Genomic DNA, 25,532 nt, shown 5'->3' with positions numbered 1-25,532 from the left:
GGTTTCTTTAGTAGACTTGCTGATATTCTAGACAAGAGTCTGTCTCCATTAGATAAAAAGTAAAGAAGGAAATGATCTTGGGGAGTCATCTCATTTTTTGTCCATGCGCCCCGGCCAACCTCATCGAGGCGCAGCAGGAGCCCCATGAGCAAGCAGGCAGACGGTACAATACTGACATGGTTTAACCATTCATTATCAACTTTGCAAGAGCAGCAAGACGGTACAGTAGGGCTGGTAACGTATTTCTGCTTAACTTGCATAAAGGCAAGGGATGCTGCAGTACTGCGTCTATCAGCAGCATCCAGTAGACACACGGTGACAATGAAAAAAGGCTAAATGGGCTCCATGGTTGCTGTGCTGTGGCGTCTGCCAGGGCAATCCAGAGAAAAGGGCGCTAAATGATTGTCTGCCGTTGCTTTCACAGAGAGAGGATTGACTGACATTTACCCAGAATCACCCACGACACTGTTTTTGCCCCATCGTGCATTGTGATCTCAACCCAGAATTTGAATGGGTGGGGGAAACTGTGGAAACTATGAGATAGCTACGGGATAGCTACCCATAGTGTAACGCTCCAGAAATCGATGCTAGTTGCGGTACATGGACGCACACCAACGAATTAATGTGCTTAGTGTGGCCGCATGCATTCGACTTTATACAATCTGTTTCCAAAAACTGGTTTCTGTAAAATCGGAATAATCCTGTAGTGTAGACATAGCCCTAGTCTTTTCAATCTCTCCTCATATGGAAGCTGTTCCATACCCCTAATCATTTTTGTTGCCTCTGTATCTTTCCCAATTCTAATATTTATTTTTTGAGATGGGGCAACCAGAACTGTGCACAGTATTCAAGGTGTAGGCGTACCATGGATTTATAGCGTCATTATGATATTTTCTTACCTATCCCTTTCCTAATAGCTCCTAATATTTTTTTTTTTTTGACTGCTGCTGAACAGAATGAGAGATTTTATGAGAGGCACTGCGTTTAATGGACTGGGCATGCATTTTACATTCAGGAGCCCTAGGTTCTAATCCTAATAATGGGTTGGCAACCTTTCAGAAGTGGCGTGCCGAGTGTTCATTTATTCACTCTAATTTAAGGTTTCGTGTGCCAGTAATACATTTTAATGTTTTTAGAAGGTCTCTTTCTATAAGTCTAAAATATACAACTAAGCTATTGTTGTATGTAAAGTAAATAAGGTTTTTAAAATGTTTAAGCAGCTTAATTTAAAATTAAATTAAAATGCAGAGCTCCCCGGACTGGTGGCCAGGACCCACGCAATGTGAGTGCCACTGAAAATCAGCTTGCGTGCCGCCTCTGCCATGCGTGCTACAGGCTGCCTACCCTGGACCTAGGACAAGTCATACATTTCTCTCTCTCTTCATCTGTAAAAAAAAGAGGTAATCAAGCTTCTAGAGCTCATCGGAAAGTGTTTATTTTACCACCATGGAAAAAAAAAAAAACTTTTTTTGGCAGAAAATCAAAAGCTGAAAATTTCAGTTCCTAAATGCAAGAAAAATACGATAGCCGTATCTAGGGAAATACAACCTAGATGGAGCTAATAAAGGTGGGTGCATAACTGGTTGGAAAACTGCTCCCAGAGAGTAGTTATCAGTGGTTCACAGTCAAGCTGGAAGGGCATATTGAGTGGCATCCCGCATGGATACATTCTGGGTCTGGTTCTGTTCAATATCATCATCAATGATTTAGATAATGGCATAGAGTACACTTCTAGTTTGCGAATGATACCAAGCTGGGAGAAGTTGCAAGTGCTTTGGAAGAGAGGATTGAAATTCAAAATGATCTGGACAAACTGGAGAAATGGTCTGAAGCAAATAGGATAAAATTCACTAAGGATAAAAGCAAAGTACTCCACTTAGGAAGGAACATTCTGTTGCATGCATATAAAATTGGAAATGACAGCCTAGAAATGAGTACTGCAGAAAGGGATTTGAGATCACAGTGGATCACAAGCTAAATAAGAGTTAACAGTGTAACACTGTTGCAAAAAAAAAGCAAACAGAAGGATTTAGAAGGTAATTTTCTTATTTGATGTCTCTTTTCCAAGCTTGTGTTGTAATACAACTACGACAAAATTCAAAACTTCCTTGAACAATAAAAAAGCAAACATACCAACCGTAGTTTGGGTTTTTTTATTTGCTGGAGTTTTGATAGCATGCAGATTTTTACAGCACCTGTAAACAAGTCAGTGAAGCATTATGCTTTAAAGAACTTGTATTTTGTGGAACATCTGTATAAACATTACCCTTCTCGCCTCCATTGTATTACCCAACACTAATCACAGATAAGACAAGATGTATTAGGCCGACTTCTTTATGGCTAAAAATACTCATAGCAGCGACTTTTAAAAGATGATTTTTATTAAATCAAGTCATTGCACTTGTTCATTTATTGCTACAGCGAAAAAGGCCATTAACTTCTTATAACACCTTTCAATTTTTGATTTAACTGATTGTCTTGTTCCGCTCATCTGCTATAAGCTTAAGTGCAGACATGATAATCATGACAGCAACCTATCACAGGACTTGTTTTATGCTCTGGTCATAGTGAAGAGCTTATAAAATACAGAATCTTCTATTTCATTAGGGTCATTTCTTGCTTTGCATTATCAAACTTAGTAAGTAAAGAGGTAAAAGAGTTCTAAATGCAAGGTTTAGTGTCTGAGAAGCACTACTGCTACCCATTATTCTTGGATATAAAGTTGTGGCTTAAGTCTTCATTTGTGATGCGTCAAGGCAATTCAGAGTTAATATTGAACCAGCTGGTTAGCAATGGTTCTCAGAAATATAACCTAACACTTGTAGAATATATTTACTATTCAGATTTCATGAAAAATGCAATCAGCAACTGCAGACCAACATCATGCAATTCACTCTTTAGATGTTTGCCACTTCTTGTGCACCACGTATGGAAAAGTGTTCTCATGATTTATTAAAAACTTTCACTTTACTTCATTAATCTACATTATTACCCCTACTGTTCTCACATGAATAGAAATCTAAATGGTGTTTTACAAGCCAAGACTATTTATTGGTGAGCTTGTCAAACTAGGGGACATGCTATATTCCGCTAGGTCAATCAGAGATGAGGAGATTGTTGCTTAATTGAAGCAATGCGTTTTAATTAGGGTTTCTATTTAAAAAGCTGGAAATACTGTAGATTTGTATCAGCTGTGGATAGCATTAATAAAATATGAATTAAGGGGGAGGAAGAGAGCAGGGAATAGTTTTTCAGTATTTATTACTTGGATATTTGCATTGCTCCCAGAGGGGGTTAGGTACAATGTGACCTGCAAGTTTTCAACTTTTTCCATGGGGAATACATGAAAGACATTGTGTCAGATCAGCACAATGATTCATCACAAGCTGTTCCAATCTATTGTGTGAAAATATACATTTCTTTAAAATGTGATTACATTTGGATTTACATAACATACTGAGAGCTTATGGTTTATGGCATAAGTAATACGCTTTTAAAAAAGTCTCAATATTTACATAAGAGCCCAAAGTGATTTGTTTGGAGCCATCCGTGTCCGTTGGGTAATACTACCCAATTTTAAAAGACTGTATGAACGTGTATGTGTATATGCACATGGCTGACTGAAGACTCTGAAAATTGCAATTCATATGAAGGATGCTTTTAAATTGTTCTTTTTTAATACTATTATTACCGCAAAAAAGAAAAACCATTGAAGACTGATGAGCTAGATTTAAATTCAGAAAAGCAAAAAAATCCAGAATTAAGGCTGATTTTGCATGTTGTATGTGCTACAATACCTAGGCACAACAGCATTTAGCCTTAACTCTGGATTTCTTTTTCCCCTTTTTTGTGGTTTTAAGAATTAACTTACTATAGTTTTATGGATCAATCATAAACCCCTTTTATGAATCCTATAGTGCAAGTGACAAAATGTTTGCTGTTTAAGAAACTATTTTGATTAGATCACTAATTACTACTATGCATAGATGATTAATCTGCCACATAGGACCACCAAATTCTTGTCTCATCACCCAAATTATAAAATAGCGTATTACGAATACTCTCACTGCAGACAGGCACAACAGTGTAATCCCGGGAAAGAATGCTAAAATTAAAAAATAATATACAAATATCATATTCCCTTGTGTGTGTCTGGGAAAAGTAGACTACAATTACTATTAGGTTACTCTGTCCTTCCCAATTGACTATTTTACAGATTACTTGTAAAGATATATCACCCTATTTATAGTATAGATCTCTTTAAAAATTACACTACAAGTACTCAATAAAAATCTATTAAGAACTCCCTCTTCTTTTTATACAGATTCAGTAGTATTTTCAAGCAAACCAGAAAATAAAGGTCTGCAATTCCAGCACAGTAAGAAATAAGGCCTCTTTTATATTGGCAAAAAAAATTACATCAATTTTTTTTTTCTCTTATCTCTCTGAATACAAGACTATATTCCTCTTTACTCTTTCTTTCCCCCCTCTAAGCCCAAGGAATACCAGCTTTCATTTTACTGAACTAAAAAAAAAAAAGTCAGTTTTATCTGTGTTATGTGTCTGAATTCTTGGCAAGTTAAGGACACTGAGCCTGTGGCTGACTCATGTAGACATGACTGCTTTCTTCAGCTTTTCTATTTCAGCCTGGAAAAGAAAAACATTATGAGAATAATGAACTACCCAATATCAGTATCTTTAATTTACATGATTTTTACCAAAATCTTAATCTTTCCATCAATTTTTCTTTGCAATTCATCCTAAGCAACTTTCATTATTAAAAATGCATTTAACAATTTAAAAATAACATACAACTAAGTAGCCATGGCTTACGAGATTCATTTTAAAATACAGATTGTCTATTTGTATGGTAAATTTTATTGAATTAGTTGGTTCTGATTAAAGTGTACCACAGAACAAGTTTGTTCGCTGAATTCAATTATTTAATGACTTCTCCTGCATTAAATGATTGTTTGGGTTGGTGCATCATCTCAAGACTTTCTTCCTAAAATGGATCATGTATAAAATGTCACACCAAGCCTACCATACTACATGATAATGTGAAATATATTTGTCTTAGTTACACCATTGCAAATCTGAAAGAACTCCATTGATTACTATGGAGGTACACTAGTAAAAATCTGTTAGAACAGAATATGGTCCATGGTCTTTTCAAATGTGTGAAACTGCACCTTTTGGTGAGTTGAAGGATACTTTCAAATAGGGTCCCTTTTGTGTCTGTCTAAAAATAAGACTGTGTAGAAATGTTCACCTAAGATGAACTCATATTGACTATTCCATACATGCAGTATTCATAAGTGACATATACTCAGAATTACTCCCTCTAAAACAGACTGGTTTTTCCACACAGCTTGAAGAGAGAAAAAACAAGTCTGCAAAGCTTACTGTACAGTATATGTACCTACATGCCACTAGGCAATCATTCAGATTCATACTAATGATACAGAGATCAAACAAGACTGTTAAAGGTTTTCATTAGCCTTCCGGTGTCATAAGAGTACTGTACACACGTCTATACACTGTCTTCATCACTAAAATTACCTCTAGGAGACTTCGCATCATCTTCTCTTCCTCCAAATCTTTTTTTACTTTTTCCAGTTCGTTGCTATAAATTATAAACAAAATTAAAATATTATTGCAACTGAAAAAACAAAAACAAAAACCATGGTCTTCTATCTTATGGTGTTGAGAACTGAAATTACCACTGACAGGGGAATAAATTTACATAACAGGTTCTTGGTAACACTATCACATATATGCTACACATATTTAAGTATTCCTTAGGAATATTTTCCATGCAATATTACTCTTATAAAACAATTTATGTAAAATATTGGGGTAGGACAGACCCTTTAGAGGGGTGGTCTTATTTACAAACATCTTGAGATGAATTTTGAAAGAGCATTGCTGATCGCTATCTCTCTGTTACAAGAATTGTTATTTTTGCTTGAAGAGTAACCATTTACAGAACATTGGTAACGGTGATAAAAAAAAGTAGAAAAACACAAAAGGAGGAAGAATGCAACCTTAGCAATACAGTAACTCCTTGCTTAATGGTGTAGTTATGTTCCTGAAAAATGCAACTTTAAGCAAAACGATGATAAGCAAATCCAATTTCCGCATAACAATTAATGTAAATAAGGAGGCTGGGTTCCAGGGAAATTTTTTTCACCAGACAAAAAACTATATATTATATAAACATCTATATAGTATATAGACATACACACAGTATACATTCTAAACAAACAATTTAATACTGTTCACAGCTATGATGATTGTGAAGCTTGGCTGAGGTGGTGAAGTTAAGAGGGTGGAAGAGGGAGGGATATTTCCCAGGGAATGCCTTGCTGCTAAATGATAAACTAGCACTCGGCTGAGCCCTCAAGGGTTAACACGTTGTTAATGTAGCCTCTCATCAAGGTAGCACGAACAGGAGGGAGGGGAGACAGCATAGCAGACAGAGACAGACACACCTTGTGTGTGGGAGAGCGAGAGAGGTGCACGCTGCCCTTTTAAGTAAGCTGACCCACTCTTAAGTACATTGTCTTTTTAAGTGGATCAGGAAGTTGAGACAGCAGCTGCTGCCCCAAGCACACACTCTCTCTCTCTCCATGCCTGTCCCCTCCCTGCTCTATATGGAGAAGGGGTAAGCGGGGTGCAGGAGCAGGGGGGGAGGGGGACACCCTGACATTAGCCACCCCTCCCCCTTCCCAAGGCAAAGGGCAGGAACAGCACATGGCAGTAGGGGGAGGGACAGCTGCAATTGCTAGCCTGCTGGGTGACTGCAGCACAGGGAACTTGGGGAAGGGGGGAGCTGATAGGGAGAGCTGATAGGGGGCTGTCAGTCCACTCTGGTTCCAACCACCCACCAGCTAGTTCCACCGGGCTGCTCTTCCTGAAAGCAGTGGACAAAGCAGGCGGCTGCCAAACAATGTGAGAAGGGAGCATTGCACAACTTTAAACGATCATGTTCCCTAATTGATCAGCAACATAACAACGAAACAATGTTAACTGGGACAACTTTAAGTGAGGAGTTACTGTATTTCTGAACAAAAATTAATATATATTCATTATATAAACCTGTTGGGTGAACTTCTAAAGCAAGGTGCCTAATGCAGAGTGATCAACATGGAAAACTTACCTTTGAAAATAAATTTTCCAGTATACAATAATATTTAGAACAGAATTTGTTAAATATATTCAATTGAGGGGTAAGAAGAATTAAAAAATAATTACCTATGATCTTTTTTCAGTGCTTCTACAATATTCAACAACTGATTAATCTGAATCCTGAGATCGTCCACAGAATTTTTCCCCCCATCTGTTTGGTCTTTAACTGTGATTTCTCCAGGAGCAGAACTGAGTAAAATAGAATTCGGTCTTGGAGATGAAGATAGAGGTGTTGAAGTGAACACAGGTGACTGAAAGAAATAAAAAAAAAAGGTAACAATGAATTCACTATAAACTGGGGAGACCACACCACACAAATTGTGCGTTTTTCTTTTAAGTATTATTTCAACCCAATGTGTTACACTATAAAAATGGTACACAGAACTATCCAACTTGTTACACTGTTTTTTGTAGTGTACACAGCACATTTATGTACTCCGGGCATTTCAATCGTGGCAGGAAGCATACTCCATTTTACAAGGCAGTACATACTTGTGCCAGATAATGTTCTGACAGTAATCGATGTATAAGGCCAAAAAGCCTATCTGGAGTGTCTCCTATTAGCTGGAACTACTACCTTGAGAAAAGACTGTTACCTTTTCTGTAACTGCTGTTGTTTGAGATATGTTGCTCATGTCCATTCCATATTAGCTAAGCATGCTCACCACATGCACCGGTGCTGTAAGTTTTTCCCTCGGCAGTATCCATAAGGGACTGGCTCTGGCACCCTCTGGAGTGGTGCCCGGATAGCATGGTATAAGAGGTGCTGCTGGCTTCCCCCCACCCTCAGTTCCTTTTTGCCAAAAACTCCAACAGTAGAGAAGGAGGGTGGTTATGAAATGGACACGAGCAACACATCTCAAAGAACACCAGTTACAGAAAAGGTAACTGTGTTTTCTTCTTTGAGTGCTTCTCATGTCCATTCCATATTGGGTGACTCCAAAACGGTACCCTTGAAGTGGGTAGGAGTTCAGGGACGTCTAGATTGCAACACAGCTCTGCCGAATACAGTGTCGTCTCTGGCCTGCTGAGTGATAGCATAATGAGTGGTAAATGTGTGAACAGAGGACCACGTTGCAGCTCTACAAATGTCCTGGATAGGGATGTGTGCCAAGAAGGCCGCCAAAGACGTTTGTGTTCTCATCAAATTTGCCCCCTTGCTTATTACAGGTCAAGCCCGGCTGGGCAGAGGCAGGTGGCCCTTGTAGCCCTTGGGTCATTTATGGGGCTGGTCCTGCCAAGGCTGGCTCCCCTGGACCTGTGGCTGTTGCAGTTTGAACTGCTTATGCACTGGGGCTAGGACATAAGAGATCCAGGACTTTTAGGGTGGTGTGGGAGTCATTGAGGCCATGCGACTTGCTGTTTGTCTGCTTTGCAAATAGAGCCTGGCCATCAAAGGGCAGATTCCTGCATTGACTGCTGAGCCTTGGCGGACAACCCAGAGAGGAACAGCCAAGAGGAGATAGTGAAAGCCATGGTGTGGGCAGCAGCGTCCGCAGCATCTGCCGCCACCTGGAGGTCCACCCTGGCCGCGGTTGTGCCCTCATCAAGGATCGCTTGAAACTCCTTCTTGGAAGCTTTGCGGAGTGACCCTTCAAACTTGGCGATGCTTGCCACATCAAGACTTTAATTTCAGAGACCTGCCGACATCACTGCCCCCAGGAAAGCGACCTTCCATGACAGGTGTGAAAGGGAGCAAGGACCCAGCAGCTCAAAGGGTGGGCTGGTGAGATTAGAAAGGACCAAGTTTAAGATCCCACTGTGGGACAGGAGTCTGTACCTGCGGGAAGCGTCTCTCGAGCCCTCTCAAGAATCTGACTGTCATGTAACGGGAAGACACTGTCTGTCCTTGGATCGGTGGATGAAAAGCGGAGATGGCTGCTAGATGTACTCTAATGGAAGAGTATCAGAGGGGTAGCCGTGTTAGTCTGGATCTGTAAAAAGCGACAAAGAGTCCTGTGGCACTTTATAGACTAACAGAAGTATTGGAGCATAAGCTTTCGTGGGTGAATACCCACTTTGTCAGACACATGTAGTGGAAAATTCCAGAGGCAGGTATAAATATGCAGGCAAGAATCAGTCTAGAGATAACGAGGTTAGTTCAATCAGGGAGGATGAGGCCCTCTTCTAGCAGCTAAGGTGTGAACACTAGGGAGGAAAAACTGCTTTTGTAGTTGGCTAGCCATTCACAGTCTTTGCAAATTTGACACCATCAGCTCAGGATTAAACAAATGAACTGAAGTTCAGCAGTTTCTCTTTGGAGTCTAATGGAAGCGTGTGCCAGGCTCTGGTTCCTCAAATGGAGCAGGTACTCCAGGACAGCCTGTATGGAAGAACGCGAGGGAAAGATGCCGTGCACAGATGCTCAGTGGGAAAACCTCATCCAATTGTCCCAGTAAGTCAGTCTGGTTGAGGGCTTCCTACTCCTCAGGAGGACCTGTTGGACTCTTTCCAAACAGGTCCGTTCCTCCAGGTTCAGCCATGCAGCATCCATGCCAAGAGGTGGAGGGACTCTAGGTTCGGGAGTAGGAGCAAATCATGGTTCTGTGACAGCAAGTACAGGTGGTTGGGCAGGGAGGGGCTGCTGACAAGCTCAGGAACACGTCTAACCAATGTTGGTGAGGCCACGCCAGGGGGATGACAACAACCTGCGCTTTGTCTCTTGATCTTTGCCAGGACCCTGCCAATGAGTGGAACTGGAGGAAATGTATACATCAGGTTCCCTGGCCATCACAGGAGGAAGGCATCAGAGAGGGAGCCCTTGCTCAGACCTTGCCGAGAGCAAAACCGGGGCATTTCCTGTTCTGTCTGGCAGCAAACAGGTTCCCCACCTTTAGAAGATCAAGCAGGCTACATCTGGATGAAGCGACCGCTCATGGTGAGAAGAAAAGTCCCTGCTGAGCTGGTCCACCAGCATATTCTTGACACCGGGAAGGTGACAAGCTTCTAGGTGGATTTTGTGGCTGATGCAGAAGTCCCACAGATGGAGTGCCTCTTGACAGAGTGTCGACGAGTGTGCTTCCCTTTGCCTGTTGATGTAGACAGTGTGCATCCCAGCTGAGGCATCTGACACCAACTCAATGGAGTGAGGGGGGTTGTCAAATGTAACTTCCTCCAGGACTGTCCTGCGGTCGGTCCACCATCACAGCGAGGTAAATATCACCTGGGGAATGGTAATGATCTTTTCCGGCGGTTTCTGGACTAGGAATAGACCATCCTCAGTCATTGCAGGGGCCACATTCGGAGCCTGGCACAGCGGACCATGTAAGTGCACGCTACCATGCGACTCAAGAGGTGCAGACAGACCCTGGCTGTAGTCAGAGGGAACATGGAGACTTCCACGATGAGGTTCATCAATATGTGGAACCTCTTCAGTGGCAGGAACGCCCTGGCACAGGTTGAGTCGAGGACCACTCTGATGAACTCTATCCTCTGCACTGGCACTAACGTCGACTTTTTGTCATTTACCAGTAGGCTCAGAGAGCAGCATGTGGTCTGAAGCACTGCAACATCCCTTTGGACTTGAGACCTGGGGGGACTGCCCTTGATAAGCCAGCCGTTGAGGTATGGGTAGATCTGAACACCCTAGTGCCTGTGGTAAGCAGCTACAATTGACATGCACTTGGTAAAACACTCTCGGTGCTGTCATCAGGCCGAAAGAGAGGACCGCAAACTGGTAGTGGTGGGGCCTCACTGCAAACCGGAGGAAGCGTCTGTGCCTTTGAAGATCGCCATGTGGAAGTATGCATCCTTCAGGTTGAGGGCAGTATACCAGTCTCCCAGATCCAGGGAGGGGATAATAGAAGCCAGGGAAACCATGTGGAACTTTAACTTCTTTATGTACTTTTTGAGGTCTTGCAAGTTCAGGACGGGCCATTGACTTTGGACTTTAAGATTAAGACTTTGGACTTTGAGATTAAGTAGTACTCTGACTAGAATCCCTTGTTCCTGTACTTGAGAGGAACTTCTTCCACCGCACCCAGCTGTAGTAACCCCTTTACCTCCTGTGCGAGGAGACTCTTGTGAGAGGGGTTCCTGAAGAGGGACAGGGAAAGTGAGTGGGAAGGGGAGGTAGAAAGGAGTTAGAATGTATAACCTGTTTCACTGTGCTGAGAACCCATTGGCACGGTAGGAGAACAATGTACCAGAATCTTAGTAACTGAGGCAGTTTTACCCAAGAGGAGCAGCCCACTTAAGATTAGGAGTTCTCCTTTGCGGAAAGCACTTTTCGTAATGTTGTCCTAGGAGAGAGGTGGGGACTCTGCTAGGAATCATACAAGTTGCCCCTGGAATGAGGGGAGGCGTTCCCTCCCTCTTCACATTGGGTTGCCCACTCTCAGCATGCTCCTCCATCTTTCTGCAACTGCTCGTTGGCAATTCTGGCCTCCTGCCATCAGATTTACTTTGGAAGTAAAATTCACAGAAGTTTTTACTAACTATCCAGAAAATCCAGGATGACACCAGCTCTCTTATCTTTCAAGAATAGCAATGTAATGGGGCTCCTTAAAATCAGTTATTAAGCAAGCTTCCAGGGTGGTAACTGAGGTCAAGCTATGCCATTCTGCATGTCTCTTCTGCTCAAACCTGTTTTTCTTTATCCAGGAGCTAGGTGGCAGAGCAGACATCCAACTTACTCCTGGAACTGGAAGCGCAGTTCTGTGCTACCCAATATAAAACTAGTCATTCCTCTATCAATGCAATCTGTATGGCTGCATTAATCAGCAAGTGCATATACAATCAAAATGAATGGCACTGCTAGTAGTCGGATATGTGTATCTGATCATTTCTGCTTTGTACCTTTTTAACTTCAGATGGCTTTGGTTTGGCACTTTCTTCCTCCTCTTTATGATCCTTCACAATTTTTTCTGTTCTCTCATTTTGAGTTGGCTGGTAAATAAAAACATGCATACTAAATACAATGTGTGCAGAACAGATAAAACAGTAACTTACAATATAATTACTAAGTGGAATGAAGTAAAACGGCAGTCAACAGGGGAACCCCAGGCTAAATCCAAACTCCCAGACACTTCTGAATGGACCAAAAATCTTTGTATTTACTTATTATTACCATTGTTATTTTTTATTATTGTTTTCTCTGAAGGCTGGACCTTGACTTTACCTTGATTAAAATAAAAAAAATTGACTAGCCCTGGAGTAAAGTAAGAACAGTAACTGAAGCATATTGTCAGGAATACCACTGATGATCTTAACTTGATTTCTAAAATATTGTTAACCTCTTCTGTCTTTCACACTCTTCTCCCCCACCCTTGCCCTTGAATGTTTATTAAATTAGCTGTCAGCTCCTTGGAGCAGGAAATATGTACGTTTACGCAATGCTTAGCAAAATGAGATCCTGATGTTGATTGGGGTCTTTGGACACAACCGCAATTCAATCACATTAAAAAGAGTTGTAACAAACTGAGGACGTGGACAATCAAACACCTCAAGGGAAAAAAAGGTTAAGACCCCACCCAAATAAGCAGTTAAACCAACTGATAGCGTACTGTGATATTTTGCTATAGGAATAAAATGGGTAAGGATCTTTTATGAAAGCCTGTAATGCAATGAACTTATTAATCATTATGAGATGTATGCGTACAGGTTATAGTTTTGAAAGTGTATGATTGTATATATAAAAATTTTCATTGTAACTGTGGTGCCACTTCAGGATCACCTCACAACAGGGCAGTGAAGCAATCAGGCAGGCTGAGACTACCTCTCCACCCAGGCGACACTGCCTTCAAGCACACAGCCATTGTCCAAGCCCAGGAAAAAAACAATGAGGAACCATCAACACAAAATGAGAACAGCCTGAAACTGAAAAGAAAACCGCAGTCTTTGAAAAATGAAGAGCTTGCAGAACTTGGGGACAGTCTCAAGGTGGGGGCTGTCCATGAACACTGGATCCCTCCTATAGCTAGGGGATAGCTATAGGAGAAGCTGTTTTAAGGCAAGAGGTAACTCTTATTAGAAAAGAGATGTTTATCTGATACAAAAGTGTAAAGCCTAAAGTTGTGGTCTTTAGGTTTATTTTCTCTGTGCTTTCCCTTATTATTTCTTTGAGTCTGTGCTTTTTCTATTAAACAAACTTTTTATTTTTATCCAAACAAGGGCTCTGGTATGCAAACTGTATGGAGAGTGTGCACCAAAGTGCACTGATAACTTTGGGGGAGAGCTGCTTTCACACCTTCGGGGATGAGGAGTCAGAGGGGAACAATCCGAGTATCTGGTAATTAAGAACTCAGGGATACCTGGGACTGGAAATGCTGTTGATGTTACTCTGCAAAGTAACTAAACTAAGAGAGAGCCTGTGCTTGTGGGCAGGCTACTGGTGTCAGGGAATTGAACTAAACTGCACAGCACAAAGGACCCCAAAGTTACATGAGAGGTGGTAACAGAACCCACTGCTGGTCTGTGTGGACCCTACAATGTCACATGACTCCATTACAGCTTCAATTGACAAAACTGCATAAAGATAAACAAATAAATTAAATATTCTATCTCCAAGATGTTCTCATCGTGGCACTTGATATCTTGCATGTCTGAACAGGAATCTACGCTAAACTGTAAATTCCCTGGCCAGGGACTATGGGTTCTTACTCTGGTAAAACAGAGGACACTGGTGGAGTTGAAATATCAAAAGTCCACAATGAGAAATTTCTTTTATTGATGCAACTGGAGCACTATTTGAGTAGTCAGGGAAATAGGAAACAGTGTCAAAACCCAATAGAATAGATAGGAAAATCTAATTTTTTTTTTTTTTAACTGCAGTTGTGATGCTGCTATAATTCAGTTATATTCATTTTCATCTTTACTTTTCCATTTGTGGATACATGTTCCTATCAACTCTCTCTCGGGCATTTGCTAATGAAATTACTTCCCTAGAGTGATGTTGTCCAATAAAATTCTCTCTTGTGGGAAGCAGATATCCTAAATTTATCTTCGGAATAATATAGTCAATGTACTCACAGAATGATTGCCGTTGAAACGAGTAGGCAGCCTCCTGCCAGGCATCTTCGGTCTGCTTGCAGTAGGGTGTGACAGATTATCTGAGGTAGCTATTACATCAAAACTTAAAAGATCTAAAAGAAGGTGAGAACACAGACCCCCTTTAAGTTCAAAAGGTCCTCAGGAAGTAGAAACAATTTTTTTTAAAAAATCGCTAAGGAGAAGAGAACTGATTAGAACAACAGTACATTCAAAAGACTTTCAGCACACTATGCTCTTAGGATATTCCAGAAATAACTGTCATATGCTTTTAGTAAGTCTGAAAAACATTTTCATTAAAGAAACTAGAGATAATTGGCATCTATTAGCTAATAAAACAGTTTAAAAACAAGAAATTCAAATTCATATTCCCATCAGAACAAGAGAGGCTCAAGAGAGAAGGTGGCATGACGCAGATTTCAAACTCAAGTGTTGAGGAAAATACATAATTGTTTCTTGAAACATTTTTGAAGAAAATTCAGAATAGGATAATAATTTTGAGCCATGTCAGTTTAGACCCATTTAAGAGTTTTATGAATAGTGTATTTTCTTATCTTGATGCTCTTGAAATTAAGCATGTGAATCAAAATTTAATGGAACCCTAACAGAAGAACCAATCTAGAAAGTTTTAAGTCACTACTAAGGGTCTCAAGAGGAATGATAAAATAGGTAGCATACATTCACTCATGTTAAATCTGCTTAAATGTGTACATCGAGTTGTAAAAATGGCTCCTATTAGCTCTCACCTTCAATTTCAGCAGGCTTTATATGTACAATAAATAACTTGTCTACAGAGAAGCTGCAAGCGTCCGAGAGATTTGTAGTCAAACATTCTAAATGTTTCATTTATTTTCACTTTCTGCTGGTTTAGACATCTTTTCATGTTAGGTGTGAATCTGCCTCTGCTTGCGACACTACATAAAGAATCACTACCTGCGTCTGACAAAATGGGTATTCACCCACGAAAGCTCACGATCCAAAACGTCTGTTAGTCTATAAGGTGCCACAGGATCCTCTGCTGCTTATAAAGAATCTGGTAATTTAAGTATTGTTTCCCTGCATTCTTTGACTCCTCCTTGCTCCTTGAGATAAGTGTCAACTACTTATACCACAGGGATACAAATACCCATTAGGACAAAACTCCATTTAACAGTAAGAGTAAACTATTTTAGAGTGCTAAAACTGAAGTAGTTAAAGCAAGTTTATCCACTGTGTGGCTACGGGTTAATTAACCTCTCAGTGCCTCAATTTACCCCTTTGTAAAAGCATTTGTAAAGCACTTAAACATCATTATCACAATATTATATGTCATGTATTACGAAAGAGTATTTTAATTTGTAAGATATCTGCATAATACATACTGACTTCCATTTTGGTTAAAATTTACCATCTGTTAATGTTTATCTCTACAGTCAAATCTTGATATAGACTTGAAAGCAAGTCAATACTCACTTAGTGTTTTTGGTTCTGCATCATATAACTTCTGCCAAATGCATTATGATTTATCAATCAGCAGCTAATATTTAACTTAATTCCCTATTTATTACATTATTCTTCCAGATTCCCTCATCAATCTTCAAGCTTTAAGTATCGTAGAAATCATAGATGGAAGAGACCTTTTGGGGTCATCTGGTCAGTTTTTCCATAGTACTTTAGTGTTTTACCCAGGAGAATTTCAAATGGCTCAACTGACGGGGCATTCATAGACTTGAGATCTCACTACTAGAAGTTTTCCCTGAATATTTAAACCAACTCAAGTGTCTTTCCATTACTTTTAGCTACACATCTTTGCATATCCTTAAGAAATTTTGTTTCCTCCTTGGTGATTACACCTTTCAGATATCTCGACTTGTCTATCCCTCCTTTTAGCTGTTGCTTAGCTAAACTGGACAAATTCTACTAAGGGATTTTTAAGGGCACCTATCACCCTTTGTAAATGTATATTAATGCCGCGACAGAAGGGAAAAGTAGATGTAAAGGGAATGGAGATGAGTGGAAAGAAATGGAAGGAGAAATTTGAGAGGTGAGGAAAGGACAGAGTAACAGGTATAAGGAGACTGATGCAGAGGGCAGTTTGAGAAGAAAAGGATAGCCACAAGATAAAAAGGTCAGGTACAATACAGTATGCAATTTGCTAAATGTCCTGAAGTAGCTGTCAAGGAGACACCTTCATATTCTTAATGGCCCACCTAATCTCAGAGCAGAAACCTGTGTTAAAAAGTAAACCTGGGCCTCCATTAGTTATGTATTAGAGTAACAAAGAGGATGAGAAAAGGAAGATAGACTAAAATATGGTATTTATATATTCTGTCTGCCTCAGGAAGTTTCCTTTTGCCTGTGGTAGCAGCAGGAAGGAGGAACCATGTTGCAGTAAGCTTAAAGAGGTGTGCAAACTGAATTACTTCACATACTGTGAAGGATGCCAGCCTGTCTCCCATGGTCAAATCACATGCTAGGCACTGAAGTTTTAAGAAACCCATCTGTATCCAGAGAGAGCAATATTTCATGAAGACTTGGGAGAAACAGAGCCCAAGGCTGCACCTGTTGCCTATGGTACATTATAGAAGCACTGGGATGATCCATAGAACTGCTTCTTTGCTTTAAGACTGTAAACTCTTTGGGACAGACTGTTACACCTCAGTAAAGTGCAAAGTGTAATGTAGTGCTATCACAATACAAACAACAAAGGGAGCTCTCTCTCCATTTCTTCCTTACATCTTTTCTTTCTTGCTGACTTAATATTGGGATTAGAGTGTGGTTACTTGATGCAGTCCTGTAGGAATGGTTACAGGTATTGACAAATCCTAGCCAAATTGATGACATTCAGATGAGAAATAGTGTACTCACCAAGATGTACTCACCAAGATCTGCAACAAGATCTGGCAGACTGGTGAGTGGCCCTCAACACGGACACAGTCACTAATCATCACTCTGCCAAAGAAAGGTAACCTGCAATTGTATCAAATTACCGGACCATAAGCTTAGCTAGCCATTCTAGAAAAGTGATACTGAAAGTCATATTGAAGCCATAAGCGGAGAATATCATCACTGAAGAACAGGCTGGCTTTCATGCTGGAAGAAGTACCACGAAACAGATTTTCAACCTCCGTGTTCTACGTGAGAAGTACTTACTACACCAGCAGGACATCTGACACGTCTTTATGGACTTCAAGAAGGCATTTGACAGACTATGGTACAAAGCTCTTGGGCAACCATGAAGAAGTACAATGTTGGTCGTAAGTTTATGCTTACCATTAAACAAACGTATGCCAACGTCAGCAGTGCACTTCTCATCAGTGGCACAATAGGAGAATGGTTTTGCACCGCTCTTGGAGTCTGGCAAGGTGGCCTTCTTTTGCCCACACTGTTCAACATCTACTTGGAGTGCATAATGACTGATGCCCTAGAAGATCATATATGCACAGTCGGCAATAGAGGGTGAAAAATCTCAAATCTTCAGTTCACTGATGACATTGACAGCCTGGCAGGCAGTGAAGATGAACTTGCCAACATTGTGAAATGATTGGATGAAACCCCCACAAAATACAGCATGGAAATCAGTGCAGAGAAAACCAAGCTGATGACAAACAAATGTGACAGGATCAGCTCACATATCACTGTCAGTGGACAAGAGCTAGAGACAGTGAAACAGTTCAAGTATTTGGGGGCAATCATCACTGATGAAGGATCCAAGGCAGAAATTCTGGCAAGAACTGCGCAAACAATAGTAGCAGTGGCAAAGTTAAAACCTATTTGGAGAAATAAGAACATCTCCTTGGAATCCAAACAAACTGCTGCACGCATTGGTCATCTCTATTTTTCTGTGTGCGTGCAAGACATAGACCCTTACAGCAGAACTTGAACGGAAAATACAGGTAGTAGAGATGAGATACTTCCGTAAAATCATGGGCATCTCCTACTTCGACCACATCACTAATGAAGATGTCCGCAACGTCATCACCCAATGTGCTGGGTCATATGAAGACCTCCTGACGACCATGAAGAAGCGCAAACTTAAGTGGTACGGCCATGTAACAAGATGTTTTGGCCTATCCAAGATCATCCTCCAAGGGACAGTACAAGGGAAGAGAAGAAGAGGTAGACAGAAGAGATGGATTGACAACATAAAAGAGTCAACAGGAATGGACTTCGCAGAGATTCAAGCACTGACACACAATCATCAGGGGTGGAGACAATTGGCTGATTGCTCATCAGTGATGGTGTCCCAACGACCAATGCAGTTATGGAAGTGATGATGATGATGACTACGACGACGACAACTTGATCCAACAGGTTTTATTTACCTTTGTATAATATTACCTATAATGGGTGAATCCTGACCCCATGGAAGTCAATGGGAGTTTGATGGGCTTCAAGGCAGCCAAAATTTCACCTATTCTTTATTAGTTTTAATTGTAAATGAATTGTTTATCAAGGACCTGTTTTCCAGTTATTATGTGGGCTTTTAAGACTTCATCTAGCAAAAAGAGTACTACAGTGCCAAAAAAGAGCTCTAATTTTCATATATCTGCTGGATCAAAGAAAAGGTTGAAGGCTGTGACATTTTGCCAAAGGGACCAGAAGGTTCAATTAACCTCAGGTGGTTGTGATAGAGAAAGCAGCCTACTCAGAACACCTACCACCTACCTAAATCTGGAGCTGTACATTATAGCAGGGTCATGAGCAAGTTGGGACAAAGCATACAATAAAATAGAAAACGATTCAGTCATTCAGAAAAATGGCAGTCAGCAATGTATCTAGCAGTAGTTGGTGAATTTTGGTAGTGAAAGTGTCCAGTGGTCTGGCACATACTATTTCCATTTGTCTGAAGAACCACACGGCACAACAAAAAAATGAGAGGTGAATGAAGAAGTGAATTCATCCCCTGAAGTTGCCAGGGTTTAGCAGTTCAAAGCATTAGCTACACTGCAATTATATGAAATGAGGAAATCCAACATTCATACCATAGCAAGAAGAGATAGACAGCTGTTTGTGCTGTCTTTCACCCTGTTAAAACTAAACTTCATCCCCACAAAAGATTAGAAGGCAATCATCATAAAACCCAGAATATTAAGACTTCAGCCATGAAAATATATGAGTTTAAAGTTATTAACTATCATTAAGTATGGAGATACACTGCAAATCATTGGAAATGAAATCAGAGATAGGTTTATATCTTATGGGAAATAATTACACTCAATTTTTAAAAACACAATATATTATAGTTTTATAGTGCAAGAAGCCAAGAGGGTAAATTATACAGACATGTTTCCAAGACTGAACATACAAAAATTAAAAAATACAAAACAAAAAACCATCAGTGTGCATAGCAGACTTGAAAATGAGATGATATTTTGTGTGCGCAAGGATGCAGTAAAGCCATCCACCCCAGCCGCATCAGAAATGTGATCAATGTTAAATGTAATCCCATTGCAAAAAAATGTATTTGGGGCCTCACCTGACAGGTTAAATAATTGTGTGTAAATATCTGTACACTTTATGAAATCCCATAATTTTTTTAAAATGTATTTAAAGGTAAATACTTCTTGTCTGCTAGCTAAGGAAAATCTGCACCCAAAACAAACAGAAAAGCATTTTAAAATAAAAACTAAATTTTTGTATATACAAGTGCAAATGAAAATTAACTCTGAGCTGCTAAAAAGAAAAGGCTACTTGCATGTACTGGTATGACACACAGTGTTTGGATTTCTTTATATAATGTTATCTTACCAAAATGGAGAAGGGTAGGGTAATTTCCTGACACGTAAGAAGGGAAACATGGCAAACAGGATAGGAAACAAAATCTGGAAAGAAAAGTCAAGGAGAGGAATGTCTAGAAAAAAGATTTTGAACCAAAAAAAAATTATTTTACAAAGCAGGAAAAAGAAACATTTGTAGAAGGAACAGAATTGTTTCACATGTTCAGCATATTAGCATTACCTATATTATTACACCTTCAGGTCTCAAACACACAGAATTACTCTTTGTTTTCAGTCTGTTGCATTCTTGGTTTAACTCTCTCTAATCAAGGGGGGAAACTTTTACTGTCCTTTTCAAATAAATCATCAAGTGGCGTTCAGAAGTCTTCACAAATATGATAGCTGAAGTATTTATTGGTGAGCTAATAGCAACCGGCATGATTTTCAGGGGTGTTGAACAGCAGCGTACCATTGAGGCCAGTACCTCTGAAAAATCGGGCCCAACAAATATTGATCATTTAATTAATTATTCTGAGACCCTAAACTACCAGAAACAAGACTGGTAGTTAAACTGGCTACAAACCAGTTAGAGAGATACAAAGAAGATTAGTCATAAAACTTCATCCTCTGTGCATTCACTTCAGTGAAATCACACCAATAAGTTGTGATAACACACTAACTAGAAAAGCAAAGCTTGGGTCATCTGACTTCAAGACAGGACATCTCTTAGGGCTGTGAAGGCATGTGTTGCATTTTCTATTTACCATGACTCTTATAAGATTAACAAAATAATCTTAAAATTGCCACAGACAAGTGAAGTGTTTGATATTACACAGTCCCAAGTTTTTGTAGCATTAATAGGTATTTCCATAGCAGTGAAGTACATACTGAAATTTTCAGTGGTGTGGTTTATAGGTTTCACTGGCATGAGTTGGGATGACTACATTACATGCTCGCAGCAAAGCCATGAATGAATTATGCAGGTCATTCCAAGCAACCAGGGATAAAATCATTATGCCACACTTTGCCACCAGGCACTCTGCCTGTTACATGTTACCTACTTTATGGAGGTTTGAGAAAGTTTGGAAAATATTTATTGGGACTAATTTTCCTACTCCTGTCAAGTATCTTAGTTAATACGAGTTCAAACATACTGGGCTATAAAGGCGCAGAGGTGAATCTTCCCTGTTGTGGGGTTTCAGAAAGGGGGTATTTCTCCCCTGGTGAGAAAATTCTCCTCCTCTGAAATGTGCAAACAGTTTGTGGCACTTCATTTTTTATTTATTTATTTATTGGCAGCTTTTTGAAGTTGCTCAGAAATTTACAGTGTTAGAGGTATTTCCACAGGGTTCAGTAGGTAGAAAGCAGATGATGTGGATCAAACCAAGGTACCTAATAAACTTATCACATTGTTTTGCGATTTGGCAGATGGCTAACACATCTACATATAAGATCTTTAAGGGGACATACTAAAGTTTGAGTTAACCATATCTATTTATCTTAGGTAAAACTGACAAGCCTTAAGAATCAGTATATGTGCATTTACAATATAAGATCCTGATCTTGCAACTGACTCCGTGCAAGCAGTTGCCCTGAATTCATAGTGAGGCAGTTGAAGGATTGGGACCTACCTTCACTTCAGGCTGATACAATATCACTTTTGAATGCTTGTTTCGTATAAGACACTGGTGATTTAATACTACCTAGGAGAAGTCTTCCAAATTATGTTTTTACTCTATTCTTATTCAAAATATGCAATTAAATTAAAAAAAATCTTGTGCTTTGATTTCAATATGTAAGCACAAAATGCCTACACTCCAGGCTGTGGGAAGCCTTGATAGATAATCAAGGATATCGAGATAAAATTAGCAACAGCAAACAATCTCTCTGCAGTCCACAAAAACTAGAATTTCTTCAGCTCCCACAAAACTAGTTGTGCCAAATAAAAATCCACAGATCCTTGCCCAAATCCCATCATCCATCCCATTTGGGTTTTATCGATCAGAATCAACTTCTTAAACTCCGTCCAGAAACCAACAGGCAACCAATACAAATCCCAGAGCACTGGTGTCATGTGCTCACCACTTTCTGCCCCAACTTCAGTATCCACATGCAGATCCCCACAGAGTGCATTGGAATTGCCTAAACTTCAAGCAACAGAATCCTGGAGGCCTATAACATAGTCCAGGCCTTAGAAAAAGGGTTACAACGTCCTTCCCACATGGGAGAGAATAAAGCCATTCTTCTCAATTCTGTTATATAGCTGCCTAACAATGGCAAGGAGTCTAACAGGATTCACAAAGTGAATGCTCAGCTGACAACACGGGGACACATCTTCAATCAATGGGTGACAATCTTTGCCATATTGTCCAATTGCTTCCCCAAACATAACATGACGACCTCTGTTTCACCTGGTCGCAGCCTGCCCACTCTTATCAGAGCTCCAATCACTACCATACACAGAGAAAGATAATTGCTCCCTATTAGCTGGATGAAAGGGAAGGACAGATTCAATGTCATCAGCACACTGAACGCATATCAATCTGTACCCAGTCTTCCAAGCAAGCTCAAATATGCACAAAAAGTGATAAATGAAACCTCACATGACAGAACCATGATGGCACAAAGCCAGCCACCGAAAACTACACTTTTAGTTCTCTCTCAAGGGAAACCAGCACCCACACTAAAGAATAAACATCCATGAAATAAAAAGGCATGTCCCACCATTATCAACCCTAACCACAAATCACTAACATTCAACAGCCACTTTCTCCAAATCATCATCAGTCCACTCTCTTCCCTAAAACCCCACAAAATACATGAGCCTTGCAGTGCTCACTGGTGTTTGATCCCCTCCATGACAGATCTTCAATATACTCGCCATCCTACACCAATGGTCTCTCTCTGAAATCAGGGCACTGTAAGCTGGAGTGCCTCTGCTGACCTACAAGGTCTTATGTCAAAACCTTAAAGCTATATCTAATACACAGCCAATGGCATCAGTGTACAGGACCTGACTGAGTGCAGTGAATTATTCTAGTCTCAGAGTGACAAAGACAAGGATAACTGTAGGGAAGGTCTACGTCTGAACAAAAGCATTTAAGCGATGCCACATCATCTATTCTCTATATGCACCACACTTCACATAGAAAAAACTATTTTAGAAATAATTTGGAATATATTAAGTATTTTTGTGAGTACTACTTGCAATATTCTTAGGGTGCTTTATTATAGACTAAGTTCAACTGTTCAACGTTCAGAGGGAGAATGACTGACTAATATAAGTAATCCACTAAAAATATTGGAACTATCTTTTGTATACAAAAGTCATGATTTCAAAGTCACATCTCAGAATCCAGCAGGCACAGAAGCAAGTGCTGCACATCCTAACGGGAAACTGGAAGCTTCCCCTTTTCAGTGAAGAAAGCTCCCATGTATAGCCTGTAGAGCCATGAGATAATGACCCTTAATCTTGTAGTCCAAAATTGAACATTCTATACCCCACACCTTAGTTCAGTGCAATTTGGGTGAGAAGTTGCACATTTTGGAAATGGAGTAATTATTTCTGTTACACATCTCTGAAGGGTCATGTTCAATATGTCACCCTGGGCTGAGACCATGTGGGTTTAATGCACTAGAAAATTTAACATTTAGAGGCCAGTGTTAAAAATTGGTATAAGTCAGATGGACAGAAGAATTGTGTGTTCTCAAAACTAGTCCCCTCATGAAGGTTTGCACAAGATCACAAAAGTCACCATCCAGTTTAACAGAATGGGCAACCTCTGAATAGGAGGCACATGCAGGATTGAGATCACAGTGATGATATTGACAAGGAAGGACTATATTAGCAGCAGTTATGTGGGGAGAGATGGCATAGCATCTGTCCAGAAAGTTGTTGGTTCTAGGCAATACTTCAAGTTCTCATTAGATAGGGGTAGAATTGTAAGTGAAATGTCAGATTAAGATCAAGGTGCATCTAGCAAGGGTTAGTTCATTTTCATGAGCACAGAATACTCAAATTTAAAATTGTAAAGCACTAATGAGGGAGCTAGCCACAAAAGTTGTCAACTAGACTCCACAAAACTATAAATGAATGTTATGAACAGTAGTAAAAATATTTAAATAGGTTCATTAAAAGTTATTCTATGTGCAGAAACAGCAGGAAGGTGCACAGAAAACAACAGAGAAAAAAGTAATCTTTTTATAAAGGTCAGGGAAGTCAGGCAATTATAAAAATATCCTTTTAATTGAAAAAAGGAAGCCATTATACAGGTGTTCATTTTTTCTAGCTAACCCAATACAAAGTAAAGCCTTATCACTTCTATGCATATTAGCCTGATAACTACTGTACATTATTTTTCCCAGTTACACAAAAGAGTTATCAGCAGTAACTATTTAAAAAACTGTATTCCCTACCTAACACATGTAACTGCTCTTGCACTAAATATTAACATGTGTGTACTCCAATAAAAGTTTATTCTAAAACCAGGAGGGTATCCCAGTCTAAACAGAAAAGGCTCAGAAAAGCGCCTCCAGTATTCTCATTTGTTTTTCATCTTACCTGGTTCTTTAGAGCTCTTTACTGCAACTGAATCTACCTCCACTGATTTTGGTCTAAGCGGTAAATGTTCAGAATCTAACTTTGGTTTTATTAGTGGCTCAATTTCAGATTTTGGTCGAAGGGAAACCACTTCCCCATTAGATCTGTAAAGAAATAAACAGGCAGTCTGAATTTGAAACCAGTCATAATTCAAAAACATATTAAGAGTTAAAATCAGAGAGGAAAATGTCAGTGTTTCTTGTTCTTTAAGAATTTAGATTTGAACATTATTTCACAGACTGGCTCTCACACCAAGACAGACAAATAAAATCAATGTTGTGCTATTCATAAACACTTCTGTTAGGACTCTTATGGCCAAAAATCTGCCCTCCAGATATGTGCAGGGCTTTCAGTGGGAGTTCCACATACGTACTCCAAGATATCATTTTATCACCACTTAGGCACACTGTATGAACAAATCTAACCCTTTGCACAAAAATGCTACAGTACAATGCAACAAAACAAAAGACAAGAAAGCTGAACACTACCTTCAACAATATCTGCACTTCAGAAGCATTCAGAGGTGAAGTATGAAAGGTCTGTTACCCTCTTTTTCTTTTTTTTCCATTAAAAACATTCTTAATGGACTAGAATGGGTGGTTACGTTTTGTTAAAATATCCTGTATAGATGGTCCTTATTCTAACATTGGATAATCTCTCTACACCCTTTATTACTGTTCTGACAGTGAAAGACTCCTAGATTTTCCTGCATCCTAGAACCAAAAGTAAACAGATGAGCCATTCCTTTGCAGCTCTTCCAGTTGCATCTTGCAGCTGAAGGTAAAAGTTACTTTGCTTAGAAAGTCATGTGAATTGAACAGTTCGACAGGTTAAATGTTGGTTACTAGTTACCTTTCCTCTAAAATGTGTAAGAGGAGGTTACTCACCTTGTGCAGTAACTGACGTTCTTCGGATGAGTGTCCCTGTGGGTGCTCCACTTCAGGTGTCGGTGCGGCCCTGCGCCTTCGATCGGAGATTTTTTGCAGCAGTACTCCTACCGGCCACGCATGCTTAGAACCTGTCACTCATTCTGAGAGTGTTACTAGAGAGCATGC

General features: G+C 39.9%; 1 protein-coding gene across 2 annotated transcripts in view; it reads right to left on the bottom strand.

Moving 5' to 3' along the window:
• Positions 1 to 2,130: 2,130 nt before the first annotated feature.
• The window catches only part of CD2AP (CD2 associated protein), a 150,993-nt gene continuing 127,591 nt past the window's right edge, over positions 2,131 to 25,532 (bottom strand). Inside the window, exons 13-18 of one of the 2 annotated variants that reach the window (XM_032777591.2) lie at positions 24,439 to 24,581; positions 14,161 to 14,273; positions 11,989 to 12,078; positions 7,258 to 7,442; positions 5,563 to 5,626; positions 2,131 to 4,647 (exon numbers count right to left, since the gene is read on the bottom strand). In XM_032777591.2, the coding sequence (XP_032633482.1) occupies positions 4,606 to 4,647; positions 5,563 to 5,626; positions 7,258 to 7,442; positions 11,989 to 12,078; positions 14,161 to 14,273; positions 24,439 to 24,581 (637 nt within the window). In that variant the 3' untranslated portion in view covers positions 2,131 to 4,605. Of the gene's footprint in view, positions 4,648 to 5,562; positions 5,627 to 7,257; positions 7,443 to 11,988; positions 12,079 to 14,160; positions 14,274 to 19,908; positions 19,983 to 24,438; positions 24,582 to 25,532 lie in introns of those variants that run through there. The other variant, XM_032777592.2, reaches the window with a different exon arrangement.

Source organism: Chelonoidis abingdonii, chromosome 3 (genome assembly GCF_003597395.2).
Source record: "Chelonoidis abingdonii isolate Lonesome George chromosome 3, CheloAbing_2.0, whole genome shotgun sequence".
In the NCBI taxonomy this organism is placed as follows: Eukaryota; Metazoa; Chordata; order Testudines; family Testudinidae; genus Chelonoidis; species Chelonoidis abingdonii.
The sequence above is the reverse complement of the archived record's forward strand: the minus strand, read 5'-3'. Positions and strand labels throughout refer to the sequence as shown.